The 21,660-nt window shown below is 32.8% G+C and overlaps 2 protein-coding genes across 3 annotated transcripts; one reads left to right on the top strand and one right to left on the bottom strand.

The window, feature by feature from the left end:
• Window positions 1-2,344: 2,344 nt before the first annotated feature.
• Window positions 2,345-5,629, top strand: LOC101244515 (uncharacterized). Its single transcript, XM_004245937.5, has 3 exons — window positions 2,345-2,905; window positions 3,548-3,733; window positions 5,234-5,629. The coding sequence occupies exons 1-3, from the start codon at window positions 2,840-2,842 to the stop codon at window positions 5,426-5,428; spliced, it is 447 nt and encodes a 148-aa protein (XP_004245985.1). The 5' UTR covers window positions 2,345-2,839; the 3' UTR covers window positions 5,429-5,629.
• Window positions 5,630-11,569: 5,940 nt separating this feature from the next.
• LOC101250038 (extra-large guanine nucleotide-binding protein 3) lies at window positions 11,570-20,350 on the bottom strand. 2 transcript variants are annotated; one of them, XM_010327284.4, is made up of 9 exons: window positions 20,051-20,350; window positions 18,529-19,556; window positions 18,302-18,439; window positions 16,521-16,625; window positions 16,249-16,428; window positions 14,912-15,062; window positions 13,388-13,635; window positions 12,676-12,845; window positions 11,570-12,403 (listed from the first exon to the last, which is right to left on the bottom strand). In XM_010327284.4, exons 2-9 carry the CDS (start codon window positions 19,450-19,452, stop codon window positions 11,806-11,808), a joined length of 2,514 nt encoding a protein of 837 aa, XP_010325586.1. In that variant the 5' UTR covers window positions 19,453-19,556; window positions 20,051-20,350; the 3' UTR covers window positions 11,570-11,805. The 2 variants fall into 2 exon arrangements, with proteins under 2 accessions (XP_010325586.1, XP_004245917.1); XM_004245869.5 differs by lacking the exon at window positions 20,051-20,350 and having other exon boundaries at window positions 18,529-20,042.
• Between the last annotated feature and the right edge of the window lie 1,310 nt (window positions 20,351-21,660).

Raw genomic sequence — 21,660 nt, 5'->3', positions numbered from 1 at the left:
TTGTGTGTATGAATTATGTGTCCTAAAATGGTGTTGGTTTGGATTTAGTCGGTCACTACGTGCGAAAAGAGAGATATTGATATTAAATTTGGATTGTGGATTGCATATAAATGATCTTGATCCGTTTAAAATAAATACATAAAACTAAGAAGTTACCACATAAACAATGTAACTTTTAATTTATTTTCAACATTGATTTCGAGGAGAAAATTCTTAAGTATATATAACTTTTCCTTCGATCTTCGTATTAAAAGATACAAATTTTCCTTTTTTTCGATAATAAATAAAAAATACATTAATTCTTTATATTTCCTGTGAGAACGTACTGATAAAAAAAAATAAATTAAATTTATGATTAGGACATTGTTTTGATGAAGTCAACTTTGGAAAATTACTTTAATATTGAGTTCAACATTTTTCATTAAAATAAAAAAGATATACAATTCATTATTTGGCTGCTTAATTTTATTCTACCTAAATGTTAGCTCATAAAAATGTTTCCTTTAACAATTACACTATTCAACTTTAATTCTAACGACTTTCTTAGGTCAAAGTCAACTACATATAACAATCATCATTAGTTATGTATTTTTTAATAGACTAATTCACTTGAAAAAATAAAAACAAAAACAATTATAACCATATATTATAAAATTTAGTATTTCTAGTTATATCATGTAAAATCGTATATATTATTCATACAATAAAACTCGATGTTTTGGTTTGATTTGATACGATTTAAATGTATTGATTTTTGATTTTGTAAAAATATAACTCACTTCGAATTTAAAGTTTTTTGATTTTGTAAATATGTAACCCAATTGGACTTATCGGTTTTTGATTTGGGTTGATTTTTTTTATTCGATTTAATTATTCAGTTATGTCAATAATTAATAACATAACGAAAGTGATAATATTAAATCCTATAAATGTACTTTACAATATCCATACAAGAATATTATGTACATAATAATCAATATCATATTTTTATTTGTGGAAATCTCGATCGAGGAAAATTTGCAAGCCTTATTTAGTGTGTATTGGGTAATCCACTTTTATCAATGGCACATAAATTATATATGAGACGTAAATCATAGTACAACGAGCTCGACTGAGAATTGATACATATCTTCCTTCATAACTATATTGTATTAATGCATCTATCATTACATGTAATGTTATATTACTTATTAATATAGGGGCTTTAAAAAAAAAGGCAATACCTAAAATTTGTTTTTATAATCTTAAGGTGAAATTTGAATTTTTCAAATAATTAAACCAACTTCTATCTTGTGTTTAAAATATTAATATCTAAATGTTGATTATTTCAGATTTTGTAATTTTTTGTGATCTTGATGTACAACTTAACATCAACAAGTATTACATAACTATATTCATTAGAGTTAGAATAAATAAAAATAATAATCTAATATTTTTAATTTTCACTAAATTTTATATTTAAAATCTTCAAAATTCTCAATCTAACTCTCAATAACCCCACATCCACTGTGATACAGTGAAGAAGACAGCCACATGCCATTTAAAAAAAGAAAAATACTTAAATATGTCATCGACTTTCGAGAAAATATTTATTTATGTTATTTTAATTAGAACATAATAATATGAATAAACGTTCTCTCAAACGAAAATAACATAAATGAACTAAATTTTTAAGAAATGACATACATGAGTTTCTTCTCAAAGTTTGATAACACGTTCGATCCTTTTCCCTTTTTAAAAAGGACAAAGACACAAGTATCACTAGATTATTATTCGATTCAAAACTGGTGTTTAACAGTACAGATTGACTTCCGACCTCTTGTGATTGTGAATTCAATGAATAAACGAATAAAATCAAAAAATAATTCAACTAACATGATTGAGATCTCAGACACACGTTAATTAAATTAAATCCTATTACCTCTATACAAGACTAAACTATAAACATATCTGAATCAATTGTTTTTAGTAAGTAACTTCTCCCTTTCCTATCGGTTCACCTCTAAGTATAACATCGCAATGATCTTTTAAGCACCTCTCAAATCCAATGAAATAATTTACATCAATTAATACGATAGAATCAATAACATATATCAAATAATTATAATCGAATTTAGAATTCGTATATTTGTTACCACCGCCGGTATAATTATGAACACACTCACATGGCACTTACGTCTAATTTAAGTAGTTTGCTTCCCCTCCAACCAATTGGATATTTTAATTTAGTTTTTTGTCTAATCAATGAATCTTGACAAACCGTCCCTTTGTGTTTATTGGCAACTTTCAATTTGTATCACTTTCAACTACCAAATAAATACTATACTATATATTTCCTACATCCAATTTATGATAATTTTTTTTTTTTAAGTTTTCAAAGTAATCGAATCAAGTCATTTTTTCTCCAATTTATTTCGTCTTACTTTTTCTAAAAATTTTATAAAAACAATTTTAAGTAATTTCTTAATTTCGATTTTCAGTAAAATATGATAAGAATGAAAATCATTTTGATAGCTTTTATATCGAAATAAAATAAAATAAAAATAGCAAATTGAAAGTGGAGTGCTGAATTTTTGATACCATTTCAGATTTAGTTCGATTTTAATATGAATATCATGACATGGGAGGAATTTAAAAAAAAAAATATTAATGAAATATAAATTAATTAAAATTAAAATCGAATCTAGACAAAACCATCAATGCAAGCTAACTTATCATCTCCTTTTCTTGGTTTCTCTCACTATATTTCTAGAAAGAGAAGCTGAATTTTTGTGTCAATTAATAAGATCAAAAGACACCCTTTTGGGTGAATTTTTGTTCTGATAGTGAAGAGACTAATATGGTGGGAATTTTTTCTAGATTTTCTGTTAGCAGAACTGGGCATCGTCGAGCTCAAAGTGCACTTGTAAGTTTTTTTTTGTTGTTGAGTTTTTTTTTTGGTAAATTCTTTAACTATTATGTAAATTGGATTGTTTTTCGATCTGGGAATCAATAGTTTCTTCTTTAATTATGTTAATTTGATAATTATATGAGTTATTTGATCCTTTTCATTTGAAAAGATTGTTGCTTTAGATCGACTGATCACACACAAGGAATAGTTATTGGGTTTAGATTGTTAATGGGTTAATCTTTTGTGTTGGTATGAATTTGGTTTAAGAATTTTGTAAAGTTAGGTTCTTTTTTTAGATTTTTGGAATGTGGGATTGACTGGTTCATGGTGTGTAGCCTGTAGGTGAGTCTAAATTTGAGTTTGATTATGGAGATTTTGCTGCTGACATGTTTGTGTTAGTGTTCTTAACTGTCAAAATCAACTATACTGACTTTATTTTACGTCCGGATTGATTTTACTGTGTAAGTAAATGTATTTGAGCTCTACCCCGCAAAGGTAGAGGTATGGTTTGTGTTAATCTTGCTCTCCCTAGACCCCACTTGCGGGATTACACTGAGTATGTTGTTGTAAATAATTTTATAAAAGCATACTTTTTTCACTTGAAACTATAGTATCTGGTTTTATTTATAGTGATTTCTGTTCTATATGAAAATGCAGGATGAAACAGAAGTGTTGCCCCCTAATACAGAGACAATAGGTGCTGTTACTTTAGCTGGAGCTTCTTCTATCAACCCTCATGGTATTGAAATTGCAGTTGAGTTCAAACCAGTTGAACACCCGACTGAGCCTCTACATAATGATCGGCCAATTCTATGTCCGTTACCAGAACCTTCAATATTGAATGTAAGTTTGCTTTTGTTCTGTATCATGAAGTTGTGTTTGATATGCCTGTATGCTGTTGTTTTTCCTATCAAACATGTTTGTTTGAATGCTGTTATTGTGTTAGATGTCTATGCAAGTACAATAATGGCATTTCGCAACTGAGAAAACTTTCTATATGAGTTGCAGTTAACTATATTGCATTACTATAGAGAGATACGAGGACTGGTGAAAAAATCAGTTCTTGATATTGCTAGTTTCTTTATAGCTTCAGGCTGTTGACCTATTTCTAGCTTTCAGAAATTATTTGATTAATTGACTTTTATAGGTTCTTAGTATCTTTGCTCCAAGAAGCCACTGTCCAGAAATTAAGAATTTTCTTAGCTTCGACTTGTAAGACATGAATCAACCATCATAATTTGTAGGTTTTCCAAAAGTAAATAGGATTTTTTGTGATTGGTTATCAAATTCTGTTTATTGGTCTTAACTGTCAAATACTTCCTACAGAATGAATGCTTCACACACTTTTGCCTTTTCGATGGGGGGTTTAAATGACAGAAGAAGAAATTAAGAAATCTACGAATGGAAAAGCAAGGAAAGAGATGTTCTCAACTTCTTTGCACCTCTTTTCTGCCTTCTATTCCCATCATTTCATTGATTTTTCTTCTTATGTCCATCTAAACAAAACAAACTGATATTCGAATAACCTAACAATTGTTTTATCAGATCTTATCTTGAATTGTTTCTTGTTTTTTCTTTTTAATTTTTTTTCTTGTACAGAACATTATAACCAGTTTTCATGTCATTAAACATCTATAGACTAGTCTGCTTTTTTGAATTCTGTGCCTTGTTAGATAGATGTGATACACAAGTCACATTCTTTTATGCTCATCACATATAGTCATAAAGTTTTGATTTTTGTTATTAAGATGCTAAATTGAATAATTCTTCTTTGCCTTCTGTAATCTGTCGGCTTTTGAGTCGGTTAGCATTATATCATGAGTGATAGAATATGTATGCCAATGGAGCTTGTCATTGTTTTAAAGGAAAGGTTATATCCCTGATGAGAATTACAATCTCAAAAGGGAAGCCTTCCTTGATTATTCCTTTCTGCATGTATGAATAAGAAAAAAAACGGTTTGCTGCAATTTCTGAACAAAAAGCTATACTTTTCTTGTGTCTGTACACAAATGACTTGAGAGTTGACAAGAGTCATAAGACATGATAAAGTTTGGTGGTTAAGGGTTATGTGGTTGGAAAATCTAATGCCAGTTACTATCTATCTGCTTCGCTTGTTTTCTTCACATGCTGGTTATATAAGGTGTCTAAGTTCAGCTGTTGGATATAGTGGTATGGTTTGTCAAAACCAACAAAACATTTGCCTATCTCGTTTGAGAGAATAGTGGATTACTTTACATTGCTCAAGAAATAATAGGGTCACTTGGTCTCCCAGCTCCTTTTTATACCTGTTTATCTACTTCTTTGGACTGCTGACTGGGAATGTATGTATTTTGTCACTCACAGGATGGGAGAATATGGAAAGAGCGAGTGTCTGCAGTGCGAAGAAGGGCTGATATTCCTGTTATGCAGGAAGGAACAACTGCAGCGCCTGAGTCTGCTGGAACGAAACCTAGACCATCGATGAATCGGGTTATTCTTCCGTCAATAAGTGCACCTGAACACAGTATCCTCAAACTACTGGAGGAATCTGGAATTTAGCTGATGCATTGCTGAACCTGTCTCAGAGTACATTTGTTATACCAGATAAACCTGATGAAATTTCATATTTTACTTCTTTCCAAGTTTCTCTTGTTGCTTTCGATGAAATGTTTGTAATTCTATTTTTATAGGAAACTTCACACATTTTGAGTGTAAATATTTCTTTTCACACTGATTGAAATATAGTTTCCAATTGCTCCACCATGGTCATTAGCTGATTGTATCATCTAGGTGTGTTATATAATGATACCATCTGTGATAACTTTACTCAAAAGACATGCCAAGGAAGTTATGTGATTTATGGTATTACCTGTAGTTGTTCATGCACTCACATGAAGTATGAATTTCTTTTAGGTATACAATGGATAACTAGGTTAGTAAATTTTGATAGGATGTGATTTTTGAAACTTTTGAACTCCATTATTTATAGCTGAAGGGCACTGAAATGACTCTACATTGAGTAAAATGTAAATCCAGTGAAAGGAATGTTGAAAACCTTAGATATCAATTTGAGGTCAAATAGAGATTAGGCATGTGAATTCATAGATATCAAACTGATCGATATATATGCAACCCTTTTAAATTCTTCTCCATTTGCACTAGAATGAGTTCGAAGTTGCGCACGTGTTTTGATGAAATGGCATAGAATGTTCTTTCATTCTGCATTTTCACTCAAAAGGCAAAGCTGTGGTTCTGTAGAAGGAATACTGTAGAGTTCTTCAATATGGGAGTTGATCTACATATCTAAACTATCCTTTTCAGTGTAGACTAAATAGCATCTGATGGTATATTGTGGAAAAATAAAGCACAAGTACCCAAGGGTGAATGAAACATGATAGCCATTAAGGTCAATGGTAGGTGATGAAAACTATGGAGATCAGGGTTAAGAAAAAGCTAGATGAATTTTTCCATCTAAGCCTTGGTTGGTAGATTCAACCGATAGATGTGTGGGTGGGAGGTAAGAAATACTATAGAATAACATGGTCAGTTAAAATTCATATAGTCAATCCCAACTTGTTTGGTATTGATGCATAACTTCATATTATCCTTTCCTTCAACAACTAGGGGGGGGAGGGGTATTCATTGACTTTCTTTTGGCATGTTTGATTTGAAAGTTTCATCTTTGAATACAGAAGTTGATTAGCAAAGTCAATTCCTTCTACTGAGAGAAACCATGTGCTGGTATGATTTGTTTGTCAAGAGTAGTGGGTCTTGCTTGTCACATTAGCAACATTAAGCTAGGATTTTACAGCCTAGCTTAATCTGGAGATGTTCATTTTCTTGGTGAGACAGACAAGGTAAACTGACATAGTGACAGCAAGGTTAGTGAAAGTAGTGGTTATATTTCATTTCCTCATTAGGAAAAAAGTGAAGGAGGCCCTGTATGAGCTGTAACTAATGAGCTGACATTGAAAGCATGATCAAAAAGTAAACAAAGGGGGAGGGGATGAAAGGTCTTTTTCATTGATCAAAATATACATGCATTTTTACACTAAGATGTATTGCTTCTTTCACAGCTGTCTGGTTCTTGATGGTGCAGAGTGTACTTGTACTAGTGGGAGGTGGCAGGGTACCTGTGAAATTGTCGAGATATGCACAAACTGGAGCGGACACCACCATTTTAAGAGAAACACACACCGCGTGATTCTTCCACAAGTTCTTAAGAGCTTATAGGTGACTTAGAAATTTAGAAGAGCTAAACAGGCAATTTGGGAACATCAAATGGATGCTTAGCTTTGGGATTCACAAGGTATTTTCGAGGTCCGCGAAAGCTCCCATGGTTCATCCATGACCTCCATTGCCATCTTTGATGCATATCGTGGACACGGCTAGCGCCAAGTTCCCCATGACCAAGTCCTATATCAGTTGAATGAACTGATGCAGAAGAGCTGAAAATGAAGACAAGAAGAAGAAGGTAGCAAAAAGGCTTAAACTGCAGGACCATTATGTTGTGTTTTTTGTAACTGATATGCATTTCTTGGATAATTGGGGCTTCTTATAGAGTAAAAAAAGTGTTACTTTTTTCTTTCATTTAATAAAAATATGTCACAAGAAATATTATTTTGCATCACACAATAAAGTCACACACTGAACATTGATTGCTTGTGTTAATTAGAGCCTGTGATTATTGGTGTTTTGTTTTTATTGTAGAGGGTCATGTCTCTCTACTTGTGTTGTCATCATCATTCTGTTGGTGGATTTGTGTTACTGAAATGAATGCATTTAGGATTAAATCATGACTTTTGAGCGGACAATTATCACCTTCTTATTTCTTTATAGAGTTATATTTCTATGTCCCGATAAAATACGATAGTTTTTACATTTCTAAGTTTAACAAGTTGGATTTTAACTAGAAGTAAGGAGGTAACAAGTATAACAATGCTTTACAAGGGTAACATAGCTACTTTTAGACAGTTTAATCATTTTTAAAATTAATACTAATAGTATTATACTTAGTACTAAACAGACATTATTAGTGATGGAAAAGGTGAAGAAAAAAAAAACAATTATTTCTACCAACCATGTGAAGGTTAGAATCCCAGCATGGACGAGGAAATCTGGAATCAATAATTTTGACTTTGAAAAATATTATATCGTAATCATATACTAAATTAATTAAATATGATTTTAAAATATTTAAATTTTTGAAATTTTATGATATGATAAATTGATAATCATAATTTAATTTATTTGAAATGCTGTCAACTTCTGTGACCCCTTTCATTGTCCTCTCCATTTTGTTGACTTTTTCTTCTTGTTGTTGTTGCATCCAAACAAACACTTGCAATTTAACTGTTGGAGTGTTGGTTGATGTTTTGTTTCTCAAATTATTGATTTTTATCTTCTACTGTTTTCTTTCATATATATAATACATAAATTTGTTATTTAATTTGATCATAACTGGCTTTTATGTTTTTCAATTTTAGCTGTGTATATGCAGACACTTTAATTTATATAAAATTAAATAAATATATATACGTTTTGTATGATATAATGCACGTAGGAATATAAGATAACAAATTATGCTGTAGAATACCACATAGAACATGTGCATCATTAAATTAAGATCTATTTGTGTAAATTCAAAATAGGAGAGCATCGATATCAGTTGAGACAAAGTTAAAATGCATTTTAATGTATATATTATACCTTCTTTTAATCTTTCTTGTATGAGAGTTGATGTTTTAGTGAAAATTCATGAATTCGAGTCTTGACAAATTTGTGTCACGTTAGTATTGAGTGCTCACGAAACATACTAGTTGAAGTGTTTAATTGTCAGGTAAAGCCAAATTCGAATAATTATTTATATAATATCCTTTGCTTCAAAAAGAAGGGGGAATAATTCATTTGCTTCCACTTTTAGCATGCCTATATGAAGAAGCTTATCTCTCAAACACACAAGATATAAATTAGTATTGTTGACTACTATACTTTGAGATAAACCATGTGGTATTATAATAATTTTTGTTAATCAATGATGAGTACTCTTTGTACATGAGCACCCTACTTAGCCTAATTAGATATAAATTATATTAAATGATAACCATCTTGATGATTTTTTTCTATCTGTCTAAATTTTAATTTGTCATCGGACTATAATATATTTTTTCAAGACAGGGCATACAATCGGATGATTTCTATTTCTATTTTCGTGGATCCAATTGTGCTAGCAGAAGATAGAAAGTACTCGATAAAATAATTGAGGTGCATGCTAGCTTGAATCAAATATTACTATTTTACAAATAGCTAGCTAAAATAAGATGAGATCGACTATATAATCAACCAATAGAAAGAAAACATAGTCTTGATATGAGATATGAACTTACATTAATTTAAATATACTTCTAACTCTATAAAAACATGATGTTTAACTATAAAAAGGCTAAAACTAACATCTAAAGGGGCAATTCTGGTATATCGAATCGATGATTAATCGTTGGATTAACAAGGTGTTTTCGAGGTCCTCTGTTGCTTCCATGATTCATCCATGGCTCCTTTTTCCACCTTTGATGGACTCCATGAACATGTCTTATGCCATGTTTACTATGAACAAAAGTTGATGAATGAACTGTTGAACTTAGGAAAATGAAGACAAGAATAAGAAGCAAAGTGCAAAAAGGTCTCAACTTGAATACCATTTTGTGTGTTGTGTTTTTTTTTTTAGATTGAATTCTTGTGTGAGTTAAAGGGTTCTTTTTTATAGAGGAAAAAAAGGGGTGTCTTTACTTCACTTAGAAGTCACTTTTTTAGTTCACAGGTTTCACTCTATGTATTGATTACTTTTTGTTGGACCACGAGTATTGTCTCATTCACTTGCGTTTTCGATGTATCACTCGTGTCGAATTTTGTAAATATATATATATATATATCTGTTTGTTATTTCTGAAGAGTTCGAGTAAGATACAGAAGTAGCTTTTTTCATTCTTTTTTTAGTTTTTTTCATTCTTTTTTATTCCTCGTCCATAATTGTTGTAGTAGTTGTTTGGTTATTGCTTTTGTTGGTCATGATTTACTTGTGTTGTTATCATCATTCTGTTGGTGAAGTTTATCTACTAAATGAATGAATTTATTATTTGTGAAACTCAAGTGGATAGCTAGCTATCTCTTACAATTATTACTCCTTCTATGATCTATGATATTTTATATGAAAGTATTTGATTGATTGCATAATTTTAAAATTTGAAAACAAATTTTAATACGTAGGTTAATTTATGTGGTACTATTTTGTGGGCTCAATATTTGTTGATTTTTTATTTTTAAGCTTGTCATGTAGGTCGAAAAGTGATAGAAAATAAACACATGTTGAAGAGATAATTGTGGTTTTTCCCTTTATTATACATACATAGTTGATATAAAGAGTTACATATGGTAAAAAAAATTTATAATTCAAAGAGACTTATAAGGAGTTCGGCGCGTAAAGGGTATAAAATATTAACAAAAATTTTAAAACGGTATATAAAATTTTATATTAATCAAAATAGTAAAGTCGTTGGAAAAACAGCGATTTCCTCCGCCGAAAAAGCAAAATCGCTGCAGTATGTGATTTTTTAAAAAAAAAAATCAGAGATTTTTGAAAAAATTAAAAAAAATTACGAAAATAGCACTGATTTTCTTAAATAGCGATTTTCATAAAAAAAAAATTTGAAAAAAAACCACATTTTGCAAAATCGCTGCAGTAACAGCGATTTTGCTTTTTTCGGTGGAGGAAATCGCTGTTGTTCCAGTGATTTTACCGTTTTGATTAATATAAAATTTTATATACCATTTTAAAATTTTTATTAATATTTTATAACTTTTAAACTCCGGACTCGTACCAAAAGTATGTTACATGAATGAGATGACAAAAGTTTATTTTACCTATCTTTTAAAATTACTTTATAATGACTATGTGTCACTTAAAATAACAACAATGTAGTATAATATTTGGTGATGGAGCAACTTATTTAGTCAAAATCAAGAGAGGTGAACATCCACTAAGCTTAAGTGGTGGATTAGTCATTTCACAATCAATAGCCTTATCAGATCCACTAATAAGCTTTTATATAACTTGTTTAGATGATTGTCAAATTCATCGTTATATAATGGTAATAGATAAATAATTTAGCGTGATTTCTCGTTTTGTTTTACTATCTAATACTCATATTTTATCCTTTACTATAAGACGCCGAAATCATACAATAATGAAAAAGAATAGAATCTATCTCGATGTTATTTTTATCAAAAATAATATAATATCATATACACAAAAAAACTATGAAATAAAACAATTAGGAGACTTGAAAAGTTTTTTTTTTCTTTCTCTTTGTTGTGTACTAGCATGAATGGAGCTACCATTACTATGGGAGTCGATCAACACTCCTTCGTTAAATAATTACGGTTAAATTTCTATTGTATAAGGGCATATTTTACGCGACTAAATAATGATAGAGTCAAACTATTAACGAGAGGCAAGTGTTGTAAATTCCACATATTCGAAGGACTTATAAGGTGTAAATAATATGTTGACTATTTTTTGATAAAAATCTTAGTTCCGCCACTATACTAAGAGGTATATCAAGATAAATTAGGATGTGTTTGTCTACGTTGTGTGATATAAAATACTACAATTTACAACAGAAAGATGAGACAGAATGCAAAATATGTACTTATTCTCAACCTTGTATTGCCATTCAAAATCTCTCTGAGGAGCATCAGAACATACAATATATGGCACAAACTCCAGATATTCACCTGAAACAACACCATTATCTCTGTAAAAACCGCAAAAACGCGATGGCGAAAAAATGTAAGTACAACTTATTTCCATATTACATTCCTCTCTCCCTCTCTCTCTCTCTGTGTCCTAATCTACACTATCAACATGTCTTTAAGTTATTTCACTCCTGTCGGAAGAAAGGAGACGAGCTAATATCGGTTGTACTGTAAAATGAATCTTCTGCTCCAACGTTGTAGGTCTCTTCTTTTTCCTCGTCCCACTTCGCGACCTCCCTTATATACTTGAATGCTTCATCAACAGTTATTCGTTCCCTAGCCCGAGCTTGCCACACAAATAGCTTTCTACTTGTGAGGGAAGCATAGAGGCCTTTGAACTTCATTGCAACATAGTAATACGCTTGGTGAGCTAGTGACTGGCTATTGGTGTGAGGTCTCAACGGACTGAAGTCAGTGAACCATTCACAAGCGCCCAATGGCACACGGTTGACCTTTTCCTCAAACAGGTCATACTTGTTCAATACTAAAACAAATGGGGTCTCTTTGAAACAAGGATGCCTGATCATTGTTTCGAAAAGTTCCCTGTTATGCATCATCTTGTTCTGGAGTAGTGCACCGCTACCATTTTCCTCTGGAGCAACCCACATCTGATCATAATCACTAAGGGAAACACAGAATACTACGACACGGACATCTTCAAACATCTCCACCCATTTGCATCCTTCATTCATTCCTTTGGCATTTAGTCGAATTAGCTGATACCTGTTCGGAAGGACATAAAGAGCATAATTACCAAAATCATTCATAACTTGTACAAGTACACTCATATTATATCGAAGAGGCTGTACTCTATAAAAATATTTCAATTCTAGTTCTGAAGCTGATTAGTAGTGCAGTAGTCTATGTCCCTAAACTCTTATAGACTATTAGACATGTAAATGTAATGTATCGTCGTTGCATTTATCAAAAAAACTACTGGATAGTAGCTTCATGGACAAAAAATACAAATATCATAGTAGAGAGAGAATCGCTACCTGGTGAGAGGGGGAGGAGCTTCCAGATTGTCTCCATAGGTTTCAGACATTGGGCTACGATCATCCAATTGGAACTCCATAAAGGCCAACCCATTACCTTGCGTAACTCCTTCTGCATACAGAATGTCTTGCTCCGAAGGAGCATACTCATTGCTTGATACCTCCACAGCCTAAAAAGAGAGTCAAATATCCATTTTTACCTTCCACTATGATAAGCAAAATCAACTCATTCAAGAAAGTGTAATTAAGAATAAAGAGAAGTGGGGCTACATATAAACCATAGTGCCTTGGGGAATGATCTAGATTCTACAATCATGGACAGGAATGACATTCTAGCAGTCAACATTAGAATGTCTATGAAGGTACATCGGCACTCACACCAGAAGTCAAAAGAAAATTACAAAAGAGATCAGGGAACAAATAACTACAAACTTATTTATCGAAAGAATAGGTTAGTAGAATCTTTAGAGAAGACATCGTGATATAGATCTTATCATAGCACACAACGGATGTATGAAGCTAGAATACGGTTAGATGAAATTAGCAGGTGAAAAGTGACAAAGTGTTAAGTCCACCACTGGGATCAACTAGATACTTAAAATAATTCCTCCATAAACATCCGAGACAGTTAGCAAAAAGTATGTTTGTGGACTGAACTAATTACGAAGACTATATTGGATAGGTTGGTTAAAATGAGTCATATGCAAAATACCTTGCTCAAGAAGTAATCCGCCACATCTGGAAGAAAATGAAGCTCATTTCTTCTCTTGTATGTTTCCTGTATAGCAGGATCCTTCCAGACCTCTTCAACCAACGGAGCATATTCACGTGTTGCTGCAGGGAAGAAAGCATCCAAATCACCGGTGGCTATAATATCCAGTAGCCAATCAGAGAAATGCTTCAACCTTTGATTTAAGGTATAGATACACTTGCTGTCTTCTGGAGATTCTGTGTTACAATCTATAAAAATTGAGATCAGTTAGTAAACTGCAGCCACTTGGTCCTTTGTCCATGCCATTGCCAGCTTCCAATAGTGGACAATGAGATTGGTATGCAGTATTTAATTTCCATATGATAAATTGGGGAAGACTGCTAGAGTCATAACGATCTTTGAATTTGATCGAATGTGAAAAAAGAGTACCAATAACTGAAGAAGTACCAGTTAGCTGAACTCCTTGAAGATTATTTTCTTTGAAAAGAACTTAATCAAGAATAGACAAGATCTTGCACTCTTTCTCAAAATCGTTTCAGCAACAAGGCACAAGCACACAACAAAGGATCAATTTCATTCACAACTGGAAGGAAGGGATTGACAAGAAGAGGACCTAAGCTCTCCCATCCTAGATGACAACTATGTAAGCTGCATTTACGGTGTAGCAAGGCAATGCAAAATATTCTATCAGGTGATGACAATTTAAAACAGGTCCTGATAAATAATTTACCTCCCAATAGTATGAATGTTTATGCAATTACAAGTTAATCCCCTAATCTCTTTTCCGTAGAAGGGACATTCAGTGGAGATCTGAGAGAAATGAACGCATAGAATGGGGGTAGACTGACATATGTTTTTGACGTCCGAAACCACAGAAACGAAAACCTTACATATAAATCTAACTAACTTTCATTTTCGAGAATTTTACAGAATAAAAATGCCAATATATCTGTTGAGCAGATTTGACTATTGGCAGATGAAACTTGGTGCATATAACATACATCTCTTCTTCTGCAATTGAGTTAGGCATAATACATAAATATGCCCTCTAACTTGGCTTCAAATCACATTTATGCCCTTCAACTTTGAATGTGCACAAGTAGACACTTAAACTTGTATAAAGTTGAACAAATAAACACACATGTCCTACTTGTCATTTTTTGTCCGACATGGTGTCCTACGTGTATTGTGTCATGTAGGACTCATGTGTTTATTTATTTAAAAGTTGGATAGTTAAAGTGTCTGTTTGTGCATTATGAAAGTTGGAGGTCAAAGTTAAAATTTGAAGCCAAGTTTAGGGTCCAATATATGTATTATGCCATTCAGTTATGAGGGGGTAAGAGCTCCACTTTTGGCACAATTTGCCACAAATGGAAATGGAGTTCAAAGGTATGGGGGAGGATGGAGGGGAGCAAAGCCTGCAAGTCCAGCTGATAACTGCCAGTCTAACGCATCTAACGAAACTCTTTGTTTATTAACACAACACCTTTCTATCAATACTTAAAAGTATATATTTTAAATTACCTTCCACATTTATTCTTGCTAAAGCCTCCTCCTCAAAGCGCTCCCTTCCATCAAGAAGAATGCTCAGATACTTGTAAATATTGCTTTGAATCATCAATTTGATGTCTTGAATTTCTTCAGAGGTAAAAGTGTTACCATACAAAAATTTCGCCTACACAATAAGGTTATAAGCAGAAGCAAATGAGTACACACAAATGATAGACAGCAAGGAGCACCAACTAACACTTAAATGGTAAAGAAAGACATTATACCGCGAACGTTTTATTTCACGTTCAGAATGCAATAATAAATTATACCACAGAGCAGGAAGGGAGCAAAGGATAAAACAACGGAGGAGGAGAAAAGGGAATAGCACTATAGAGACATGCAAATACATGATCAATCTCTCAATACATTGTCAATAAACCTGACACTCCTTCCCTTCACATTAAGCAAGCATTTCTGCTTTCCGTCTTTTTAAATACAGTCTAGAAGAAAAGATAAGATCTTTTTATACTACATCCAAATTTTCATGTATCCCACTTTTATACTTCTCGGTAAAGCCTCTTCAATCCAATATTTTCTCAATTATCTGTCCTGTTCAAACATATACAAAAATAAAGAAGACTTTTCAATCTTATGGTCCTAAATCAAAGTTATGTCAAATGTGCCAAAATGCGCTTTAATCTTGTTGCCTTAAACATGCCACGTGGAAAGTTGAGATTAAAGTGTTGCCAAAAAAAGAAAGGGGTCATTCTTTTCGAAAAGGAGGGAATTTTTCCAAAAAAAGAAAATTATATGGTAAACACTAAGTGATGAACAATGGTTTTCCTACTGAGCTCCCTTATAGACTCAAACCGAAGGTTGGAGGAGGAGAACCCTTACCACTACGATATCTCTTTCCTGTCAATCCTCATTTTACAATTTATCCATTTAAATTTATGACTAATTCCATTTGTACCTCATTTATGATGGCTAATACAATGGTGTCGTTACAGTAAGTCATCTAATCTGATTTCTAAGCAAAATAACTCAGCCTCAATATATCAACCAATCAATTAACCCAGCCTCGAATCCCAAACTGATTGGGGAATTGGGCTGCAATATGATGCTAGAAAAATTTCTGGCAGCAAAACAAAATATGTGAATGCTAGCAGATTCAAGTCCATAGAACAAATGAACCGCAACTTAGCAAGCTATACTACAGAGATCTGAAAACAGTTAACGTACTCAGAGCGCAAAGATAAAAATCTTAGAGATTTGACCTATATATAGAAAGAAGCTTTCAATAATTAATCAAGAAAATAATGAATATAACCCTTTTTTCCAGAAAAAGGAATGCTGCATAAGGCCAATACCTGTTTGAAAATAGTGCTTGTTCCAGAACCTTCAAGCCCTAGTAAAAGTAGCTTTTGAATCCTTTTCTGCTCCAAGTAATTTGGAACAGTAGTATAATTGCTAGGCTCGTCTCTCTGTCCATAGGGTTGACCATGTGGTACAGGCAAGGAAAACAGAGAGCAAACAAACCTTGTTGTCGCCTGCATGTCAATATAATTATTAGATATAAAATCAAAAACTTCGTTGAATGACATAGTTGAAACCATACCCTACATTCAATTCAATGTGCTACCTTTTCCCATATGTTACCCCGAATGTTGTTTTGTCCTTCTTCCTCGTAACGACCATCATCATATACCCAAAAGTGAGTGTCACGAGGGCATTGCACTTTTGCAAACTGAAATGATACTTATGTCAGGACTCATTGTACATAAAAGGATGAGGAAACAAATAAGCATGCACAGAGTTGCATTCTAGGAAGAACATCATTTGAAGAAAGGCCAATCGAAGGGCCTTAAGTTGAATGTTGTAACAACGTATTAGCTAGTCTGGATCAGGTGTAACATCGACACTGGATCATCCTGAATTGGGTATCACTGAAATCTCTGGAACCAATGAAGTCCATGTGTGGTAGACAGGTTTGATCAAAACTGCCAGCACCAGGCTTAGCAGAGTTGAATGAGAACTGGGCTAAAAGAACATGGAAAGAATATTACTATCTTCTCAATAGGTGGTTGTTACCACTGTTTCAAACAGTGGTAAATTAGGTTGTTCCATTGGTTTTTTTACATATATGGTGCATGAAGCTTTTCTGTGAGGAAACTACATTCTGGAGGTACTTCTTTTAGATTCTGAGCTCAATAATGACAAACCTGGCTGATTGATTATGTTGCGGTGATAGGCAAGGAAAGGTTAATTTTGGAAAGTTCCGGACGTTTAATATGATTCACCGGGATACTTGAGATTCTACTATTTTAGCCCAAAAAAAAACAAGATGAAGTTCAAGGGAATAATAAAAGTACTTGAAAAAGGGTAAAGGTCAGCTGGAACCCATTTCTTTCCTTTTGTGAGAAGGTACAACGAAAATCTGTTAGATCCAAAATTGTAGATTGTAACATGACAATCAGTCAAATAACTAGCTCGGACAGTTAAAAGCGAAATACAAATCTAAAGATGTCAAAGCTACTTAATGCACTAGCTCTAGAAAATGACAACTAAAATCTACTATACAAGGCAAAAAATGTTACTTTTCACGACCATCTAAGATGAAAGGAAAGACACTCGAAGCTATAAATGATTTTATGGACATACATAATTAATTTTTAGTTTTAGTGAAATCTTACAATAGTTTGACAGCTTAGAAGGAAAGAGAAGAAACAAATGAATGGAGAAATAACAGATTGAGAAAGTTTATAGATCGGGTGAACGGAAGTTGTAAAAATTATGGCATCTCCATATGCAAAAAATTTAGGAGAAGAATTGGGAGGTATGACTCACCACTTTCAACCAGCAAAATTCATCCCATGAACAGATAAAAAGGAAAGAATCTAAGATCTATAAATGATTATATGCATGGATGTTATTAATATCTACCATCAGTGAAATTCCTGTTTGGTATGTGAGATGGGATAAGCAAGGATATCCTATCGGGTTATTTTACCGCACCTATGGGATTACTTGGGATAGTCATCCCACCATTTTAGTGCAAATGGTGGGCTAAAACAATCATGGAATTAGCTAATACCTCAAACCAAACATGAGATAAAGTTGATACCAATTTTTCTCCCAGGATTATTATCCTTACCTACGTACCAAACAACGACTGATTGGAGGGACGCGATAAAACACATAATTGGAGCATAAATAAGGAAAGAAAGTTAATCCAGCTTCATTGCTGGGTGATTGAAAAGAAGCGACAAATTTTATAGAAGCTGTCATGAACACATAACAACAGGTTAGTAAATAGAAGGTGGCCTTTAAATTGTGGATAACAACAATTCTAGAATTAAATATATTGTCATACATATAGTTTAGGCATACGCACAATTAATTATAAAAAAAAAAGAAACAAACCTTCAGCACTCGGAGTTCACGTCTTGTTATCTCTCGGCCATTAATGTAAACCTGAGTACTTCCATTGCTAGCATGAGCACTAAGTTTTCCCGTAAAATTTAGGTTTGAACTGACAACTCTGTCTGGTTTTTCTCCTTCCTGTTAAATGATCGAAACTATATTAGCATCTTCTTTCTAACATAAGAAATAAATAACAGAACTTGATTTAACTCAACACAAAAGATTACCTTTCCCCATAGTCCAGATTCCTTATCATACCAATACCTCCCAGGCTTCAACTTCCTAGGAGGTAAAAGGCACCCAAAGAGTTCTGCCATCTCATCTGGCTTTAAAGGAGATCCGTTCACAATCAGCTGTTCTGGGCGGAGCTGATTAGCAGCACATTCTCTTTCTGCTTTCATTATCTGCTTGACTTCCAAAGGACTAAGCAAACGCGATAAGACTCTAGAATTTTTACCAAGTTTGGACCTCTTTGACTCATCAATTGGCTGGCTAATGCAACTCACACATTTCCGCCCTTCCGGCATTGAACCCATTGCTCTAAGCACACAATTGCTACAATACTTTGCATCACAAACCAAGCAAGACTCTTTACTTTCCCACTTCCCTTTTCCACACCTATGACAGACTCTTGACTTCTTATTCTTTTTTCTCTCCTTAGAAACTCCAACATCTTCAGGAAAGACTTGATTCTCAATTTCCCCCGTTACTCTTTCAGATCTGTCAACAAAGGTGACTACTGGGGCTCTTCTCCCCTGGTGATTCAGCACTGAACCCGGGGATGCTGATGGAGAACCTGAAGAAGAATCAGGGTTCTGCAAGACAGACACTTGAGACTCAGAACTATAAGATACCCTTGGACTATGACTAGGGGAACTTGTTACTCCAGCAATACGAGATACCGGCAATGGAATAGGTTCGATAACCGGGGCAACACCATTACTCAATGATCTTCTTGATTCTGAAAGAGGTTCTGCTATTGGAATTGCACTAGAATTCACATCAAGAGGCTCTACTTTAGGAACCTCATATGACAACAAAGGACCAGTATACTCCATTGCTATTGAATATTCAATATTTTCCCCATCTCCTCCCTGAGGAAGCATTCTTTTCACCATTTCCTTCCAATGCTCTCCATCTTTTTTCTCCATATCTTTCAACCCCCCAAAAAATTCAATCTTTTCCTGTTTTTTCTACTCAGTTGCAGCCTCAATTTCACTACTTACAATTTCTTGATACTGCAAAAACCATCCATCTGGTAAACCAAAACACTTCTTAGCATAAACCAAAAACTCATAGACTGCTACAAAAGTCAATCACTCTACAAATAAAATCAAAGATTTGTCCTTTTCAGCAAAGACCCTCAATTTGGAAAGATTCAATTAACTCAACTGATCAAACCTTTGAAATCATCCTAAACTTCAAGAATCTTTTTCAACCCAAACAACTACACATAGAAAGAAAAAAAACCAAAGTTGGCAGCTTTGAAGGTTGAAATGTTCCAAAATTTAGTCAAACATAAACAAAGATATTCCTAACTTCCCAACCATTAAATACTTGGAGACATTTCAACTTTCAATAAAAACACACACAGATAAACTAATGTTAAAAAAAAGGGGTCTTTTGTAGAAATGTCAAGAAAAGAGTTATTAATAAAAGAAAGACAAAAGTTTTAAACTTTGATACATAACACACACAAAAAAAGGAGAAAAGCAAAAAGAAAGAAAAAGGGGTTGAATTTTTGTATACCTTAAAGAAAGTGACAAGCAATGCTGAGAACATGAATCTGAGTTATAAGGGTAAAAGATAGTTGAAAAAATTTGGGTTCACTTTTTTCAAGCTCCAAAGCTCTCTGTAAAAAGTAAAAGTTAAAAAAATATAACCATAAAAGAGTAATCTTTTGGGGAATCTACCCTTTTGAAGAAGAAGAAGAAGAAGGTGCTAAAAGATATATACATATATATACACAATAATACATGGACAATGTAAAAGCTGTATTATTTTGAGAGAGAGAGACAGAGTTTGTACTATTATGTAATCAGATAATGTGCTGGAGGGTGGGTGGGTAAGTGGGGTCCATATGAAGGTGTACATGGTTGGGAGATATTTTTTAATATATTTTTCATGAAGGGTAGTTTTGGAATAACGTAAAGTTATCTTTATTTGATCTATAGGTCACGTATTATAATACGTAAAAACAATTATTTATAATAGAATAGATTGTTTACATTATACCTCTTGAAATGAAATTCATTCTTGGATTCTACGAATACTGATTATTTTGAGGTTAAAACTGCTTATTTTACATGATATCTAGCTATGTTAAATTTATGTCAAAACAATAATAAATTTTATAATATAAACTTAAACGAGATAAAATGTATGACGACCTTAAATATGTCTCGAAGATAAAATATGCTTGTGTCAATATATGTATAAAATTTCTTTACTAATAAAAATAATTTAATACTCCAAAGAATTATAATAGAGGCGCGTGATTCACGCGTTACCTGAAGCGAGTGGGAGTTTGGTGAGTAGTAAGACGTAAAGTGAGATTTTCATTTGCAAGTGGCAAAGATATCTTACTCTGAACCACACCACCATATTAGCGCGTGTCAAACACTCTCTTTAATTCAAAGTACGACTTGGGACTTATTCGGTGTGGGACCCATATGCTGAGTTGGCATTATGTCAAGGTTGTACCATGTCTGCTTCAATTTATTTATTTGTTTATTATTTTTTTCATTTCGTGTTCGGAGATCGCAACTCTGACTCAATTCTAATAATTCATTGTGAAGCTCATTGGATGGTAACGTTTTCAACGTAATTTTTTTCATACTCAAGATTTAAATTTAAAATTATTCATTAAGAATAAAACGATTTCATTACTACGTAATTTATGTTATTATTTTATTTTTTCTAATCCAACATGAAGATGTTTGTTGACTAGGATCTTGGTTCTTTTGGACATTGTGCTAGGTTAAGTTTTTAATGTAAAAATATGTTTGGAATTTGTGATATCGAAATCTAAATTCATAAGGTATTATCAATAAATAGAATTTCTTTTTCCTAGTAAAAATATTTAAGTTTGTGTTAATAATATAAAAAAGTTCTCAATAAACAATATCTCTGAATAATTATATTTATGCAAATGAATTCTAACTATAACTATATCATACGAATTTATTTGGTCTTAACATGTCTACTCATCATTGATGCTCCTAAAGAAGAAGAAGAAGAAATTTGTGTGTTGATATTGTTTAATCTAAAATTTAATTATTAGGTCACGTAATAGAATTTATAAGATAGGGTCCGAAGAATATGAGATTCAAAACGTTCATGATCTGGATGTAAATGAG

The sequence above is a fragment of the Solanum lycopersicum genome, chromosome 8 (genome assembly GCF_036512215.1).
Source record: "Solanum lycopersicum chromosome 8, SLM_r2.1".
Taxonomy (NCBI): domain Eukaryota; kingdom Viridiplantae; phylum Streptophyta; class Magnoliopsida; order Solanales; family Solanaceae; genus Solanum; species Solanum lycopersicum.
This window is presented reverse-complemented; position numbering and strand designations above follow the sequence as displayed.

Excerpts from the sequence above, each read along its gene's own strand:
- LOC101250038 (XM_010327284.4), bottom strand. The coding sequence starts at position 19,452 with ATGGAGAAAAAAGATGGAGAGCATTGGAAGGAAATGGTGAAAAGAATG. Across the intron at positions 15,063-16,248 it reads CAAGCACTATTTTCAAACAG|GCGAAATTTTTGTATGGTAA; the intron begins GTATTGGCCTTA and ends CTTATTGTGTAG. Across the intron at positions 12,846-13,387 it reads CGGATTACTTCTTGAGCAAG|GCTGTGGAGGTATCAAGCAA; the intron begins GTATTTTGCATA and ends CTCTCTTTTTAG.
- LOC101244515 (XM_004245937.5), top strand. The coding sequence starts at position 2,840 with ATGGTGGGAATTTTTTCTAGATTTTCTGTTAGCAGAACTGGGCATCGT. Across the intron at positions 2,906-3,547 it reads GTCGAGCTCAAAGTGCACTT|GATGAAACAGAAGTGTTGCC; the intron begins GTAAGTTTTTTT and ends ATGAAAATGCAG. Across the intron at positions 3,734-5,233 it reads CAGAACCTTCAATATTGAAT|GATGGGAGAATATGGAAAGA; the intron begins GTAAGTTTGCTT and ends TGTCACTCACAG.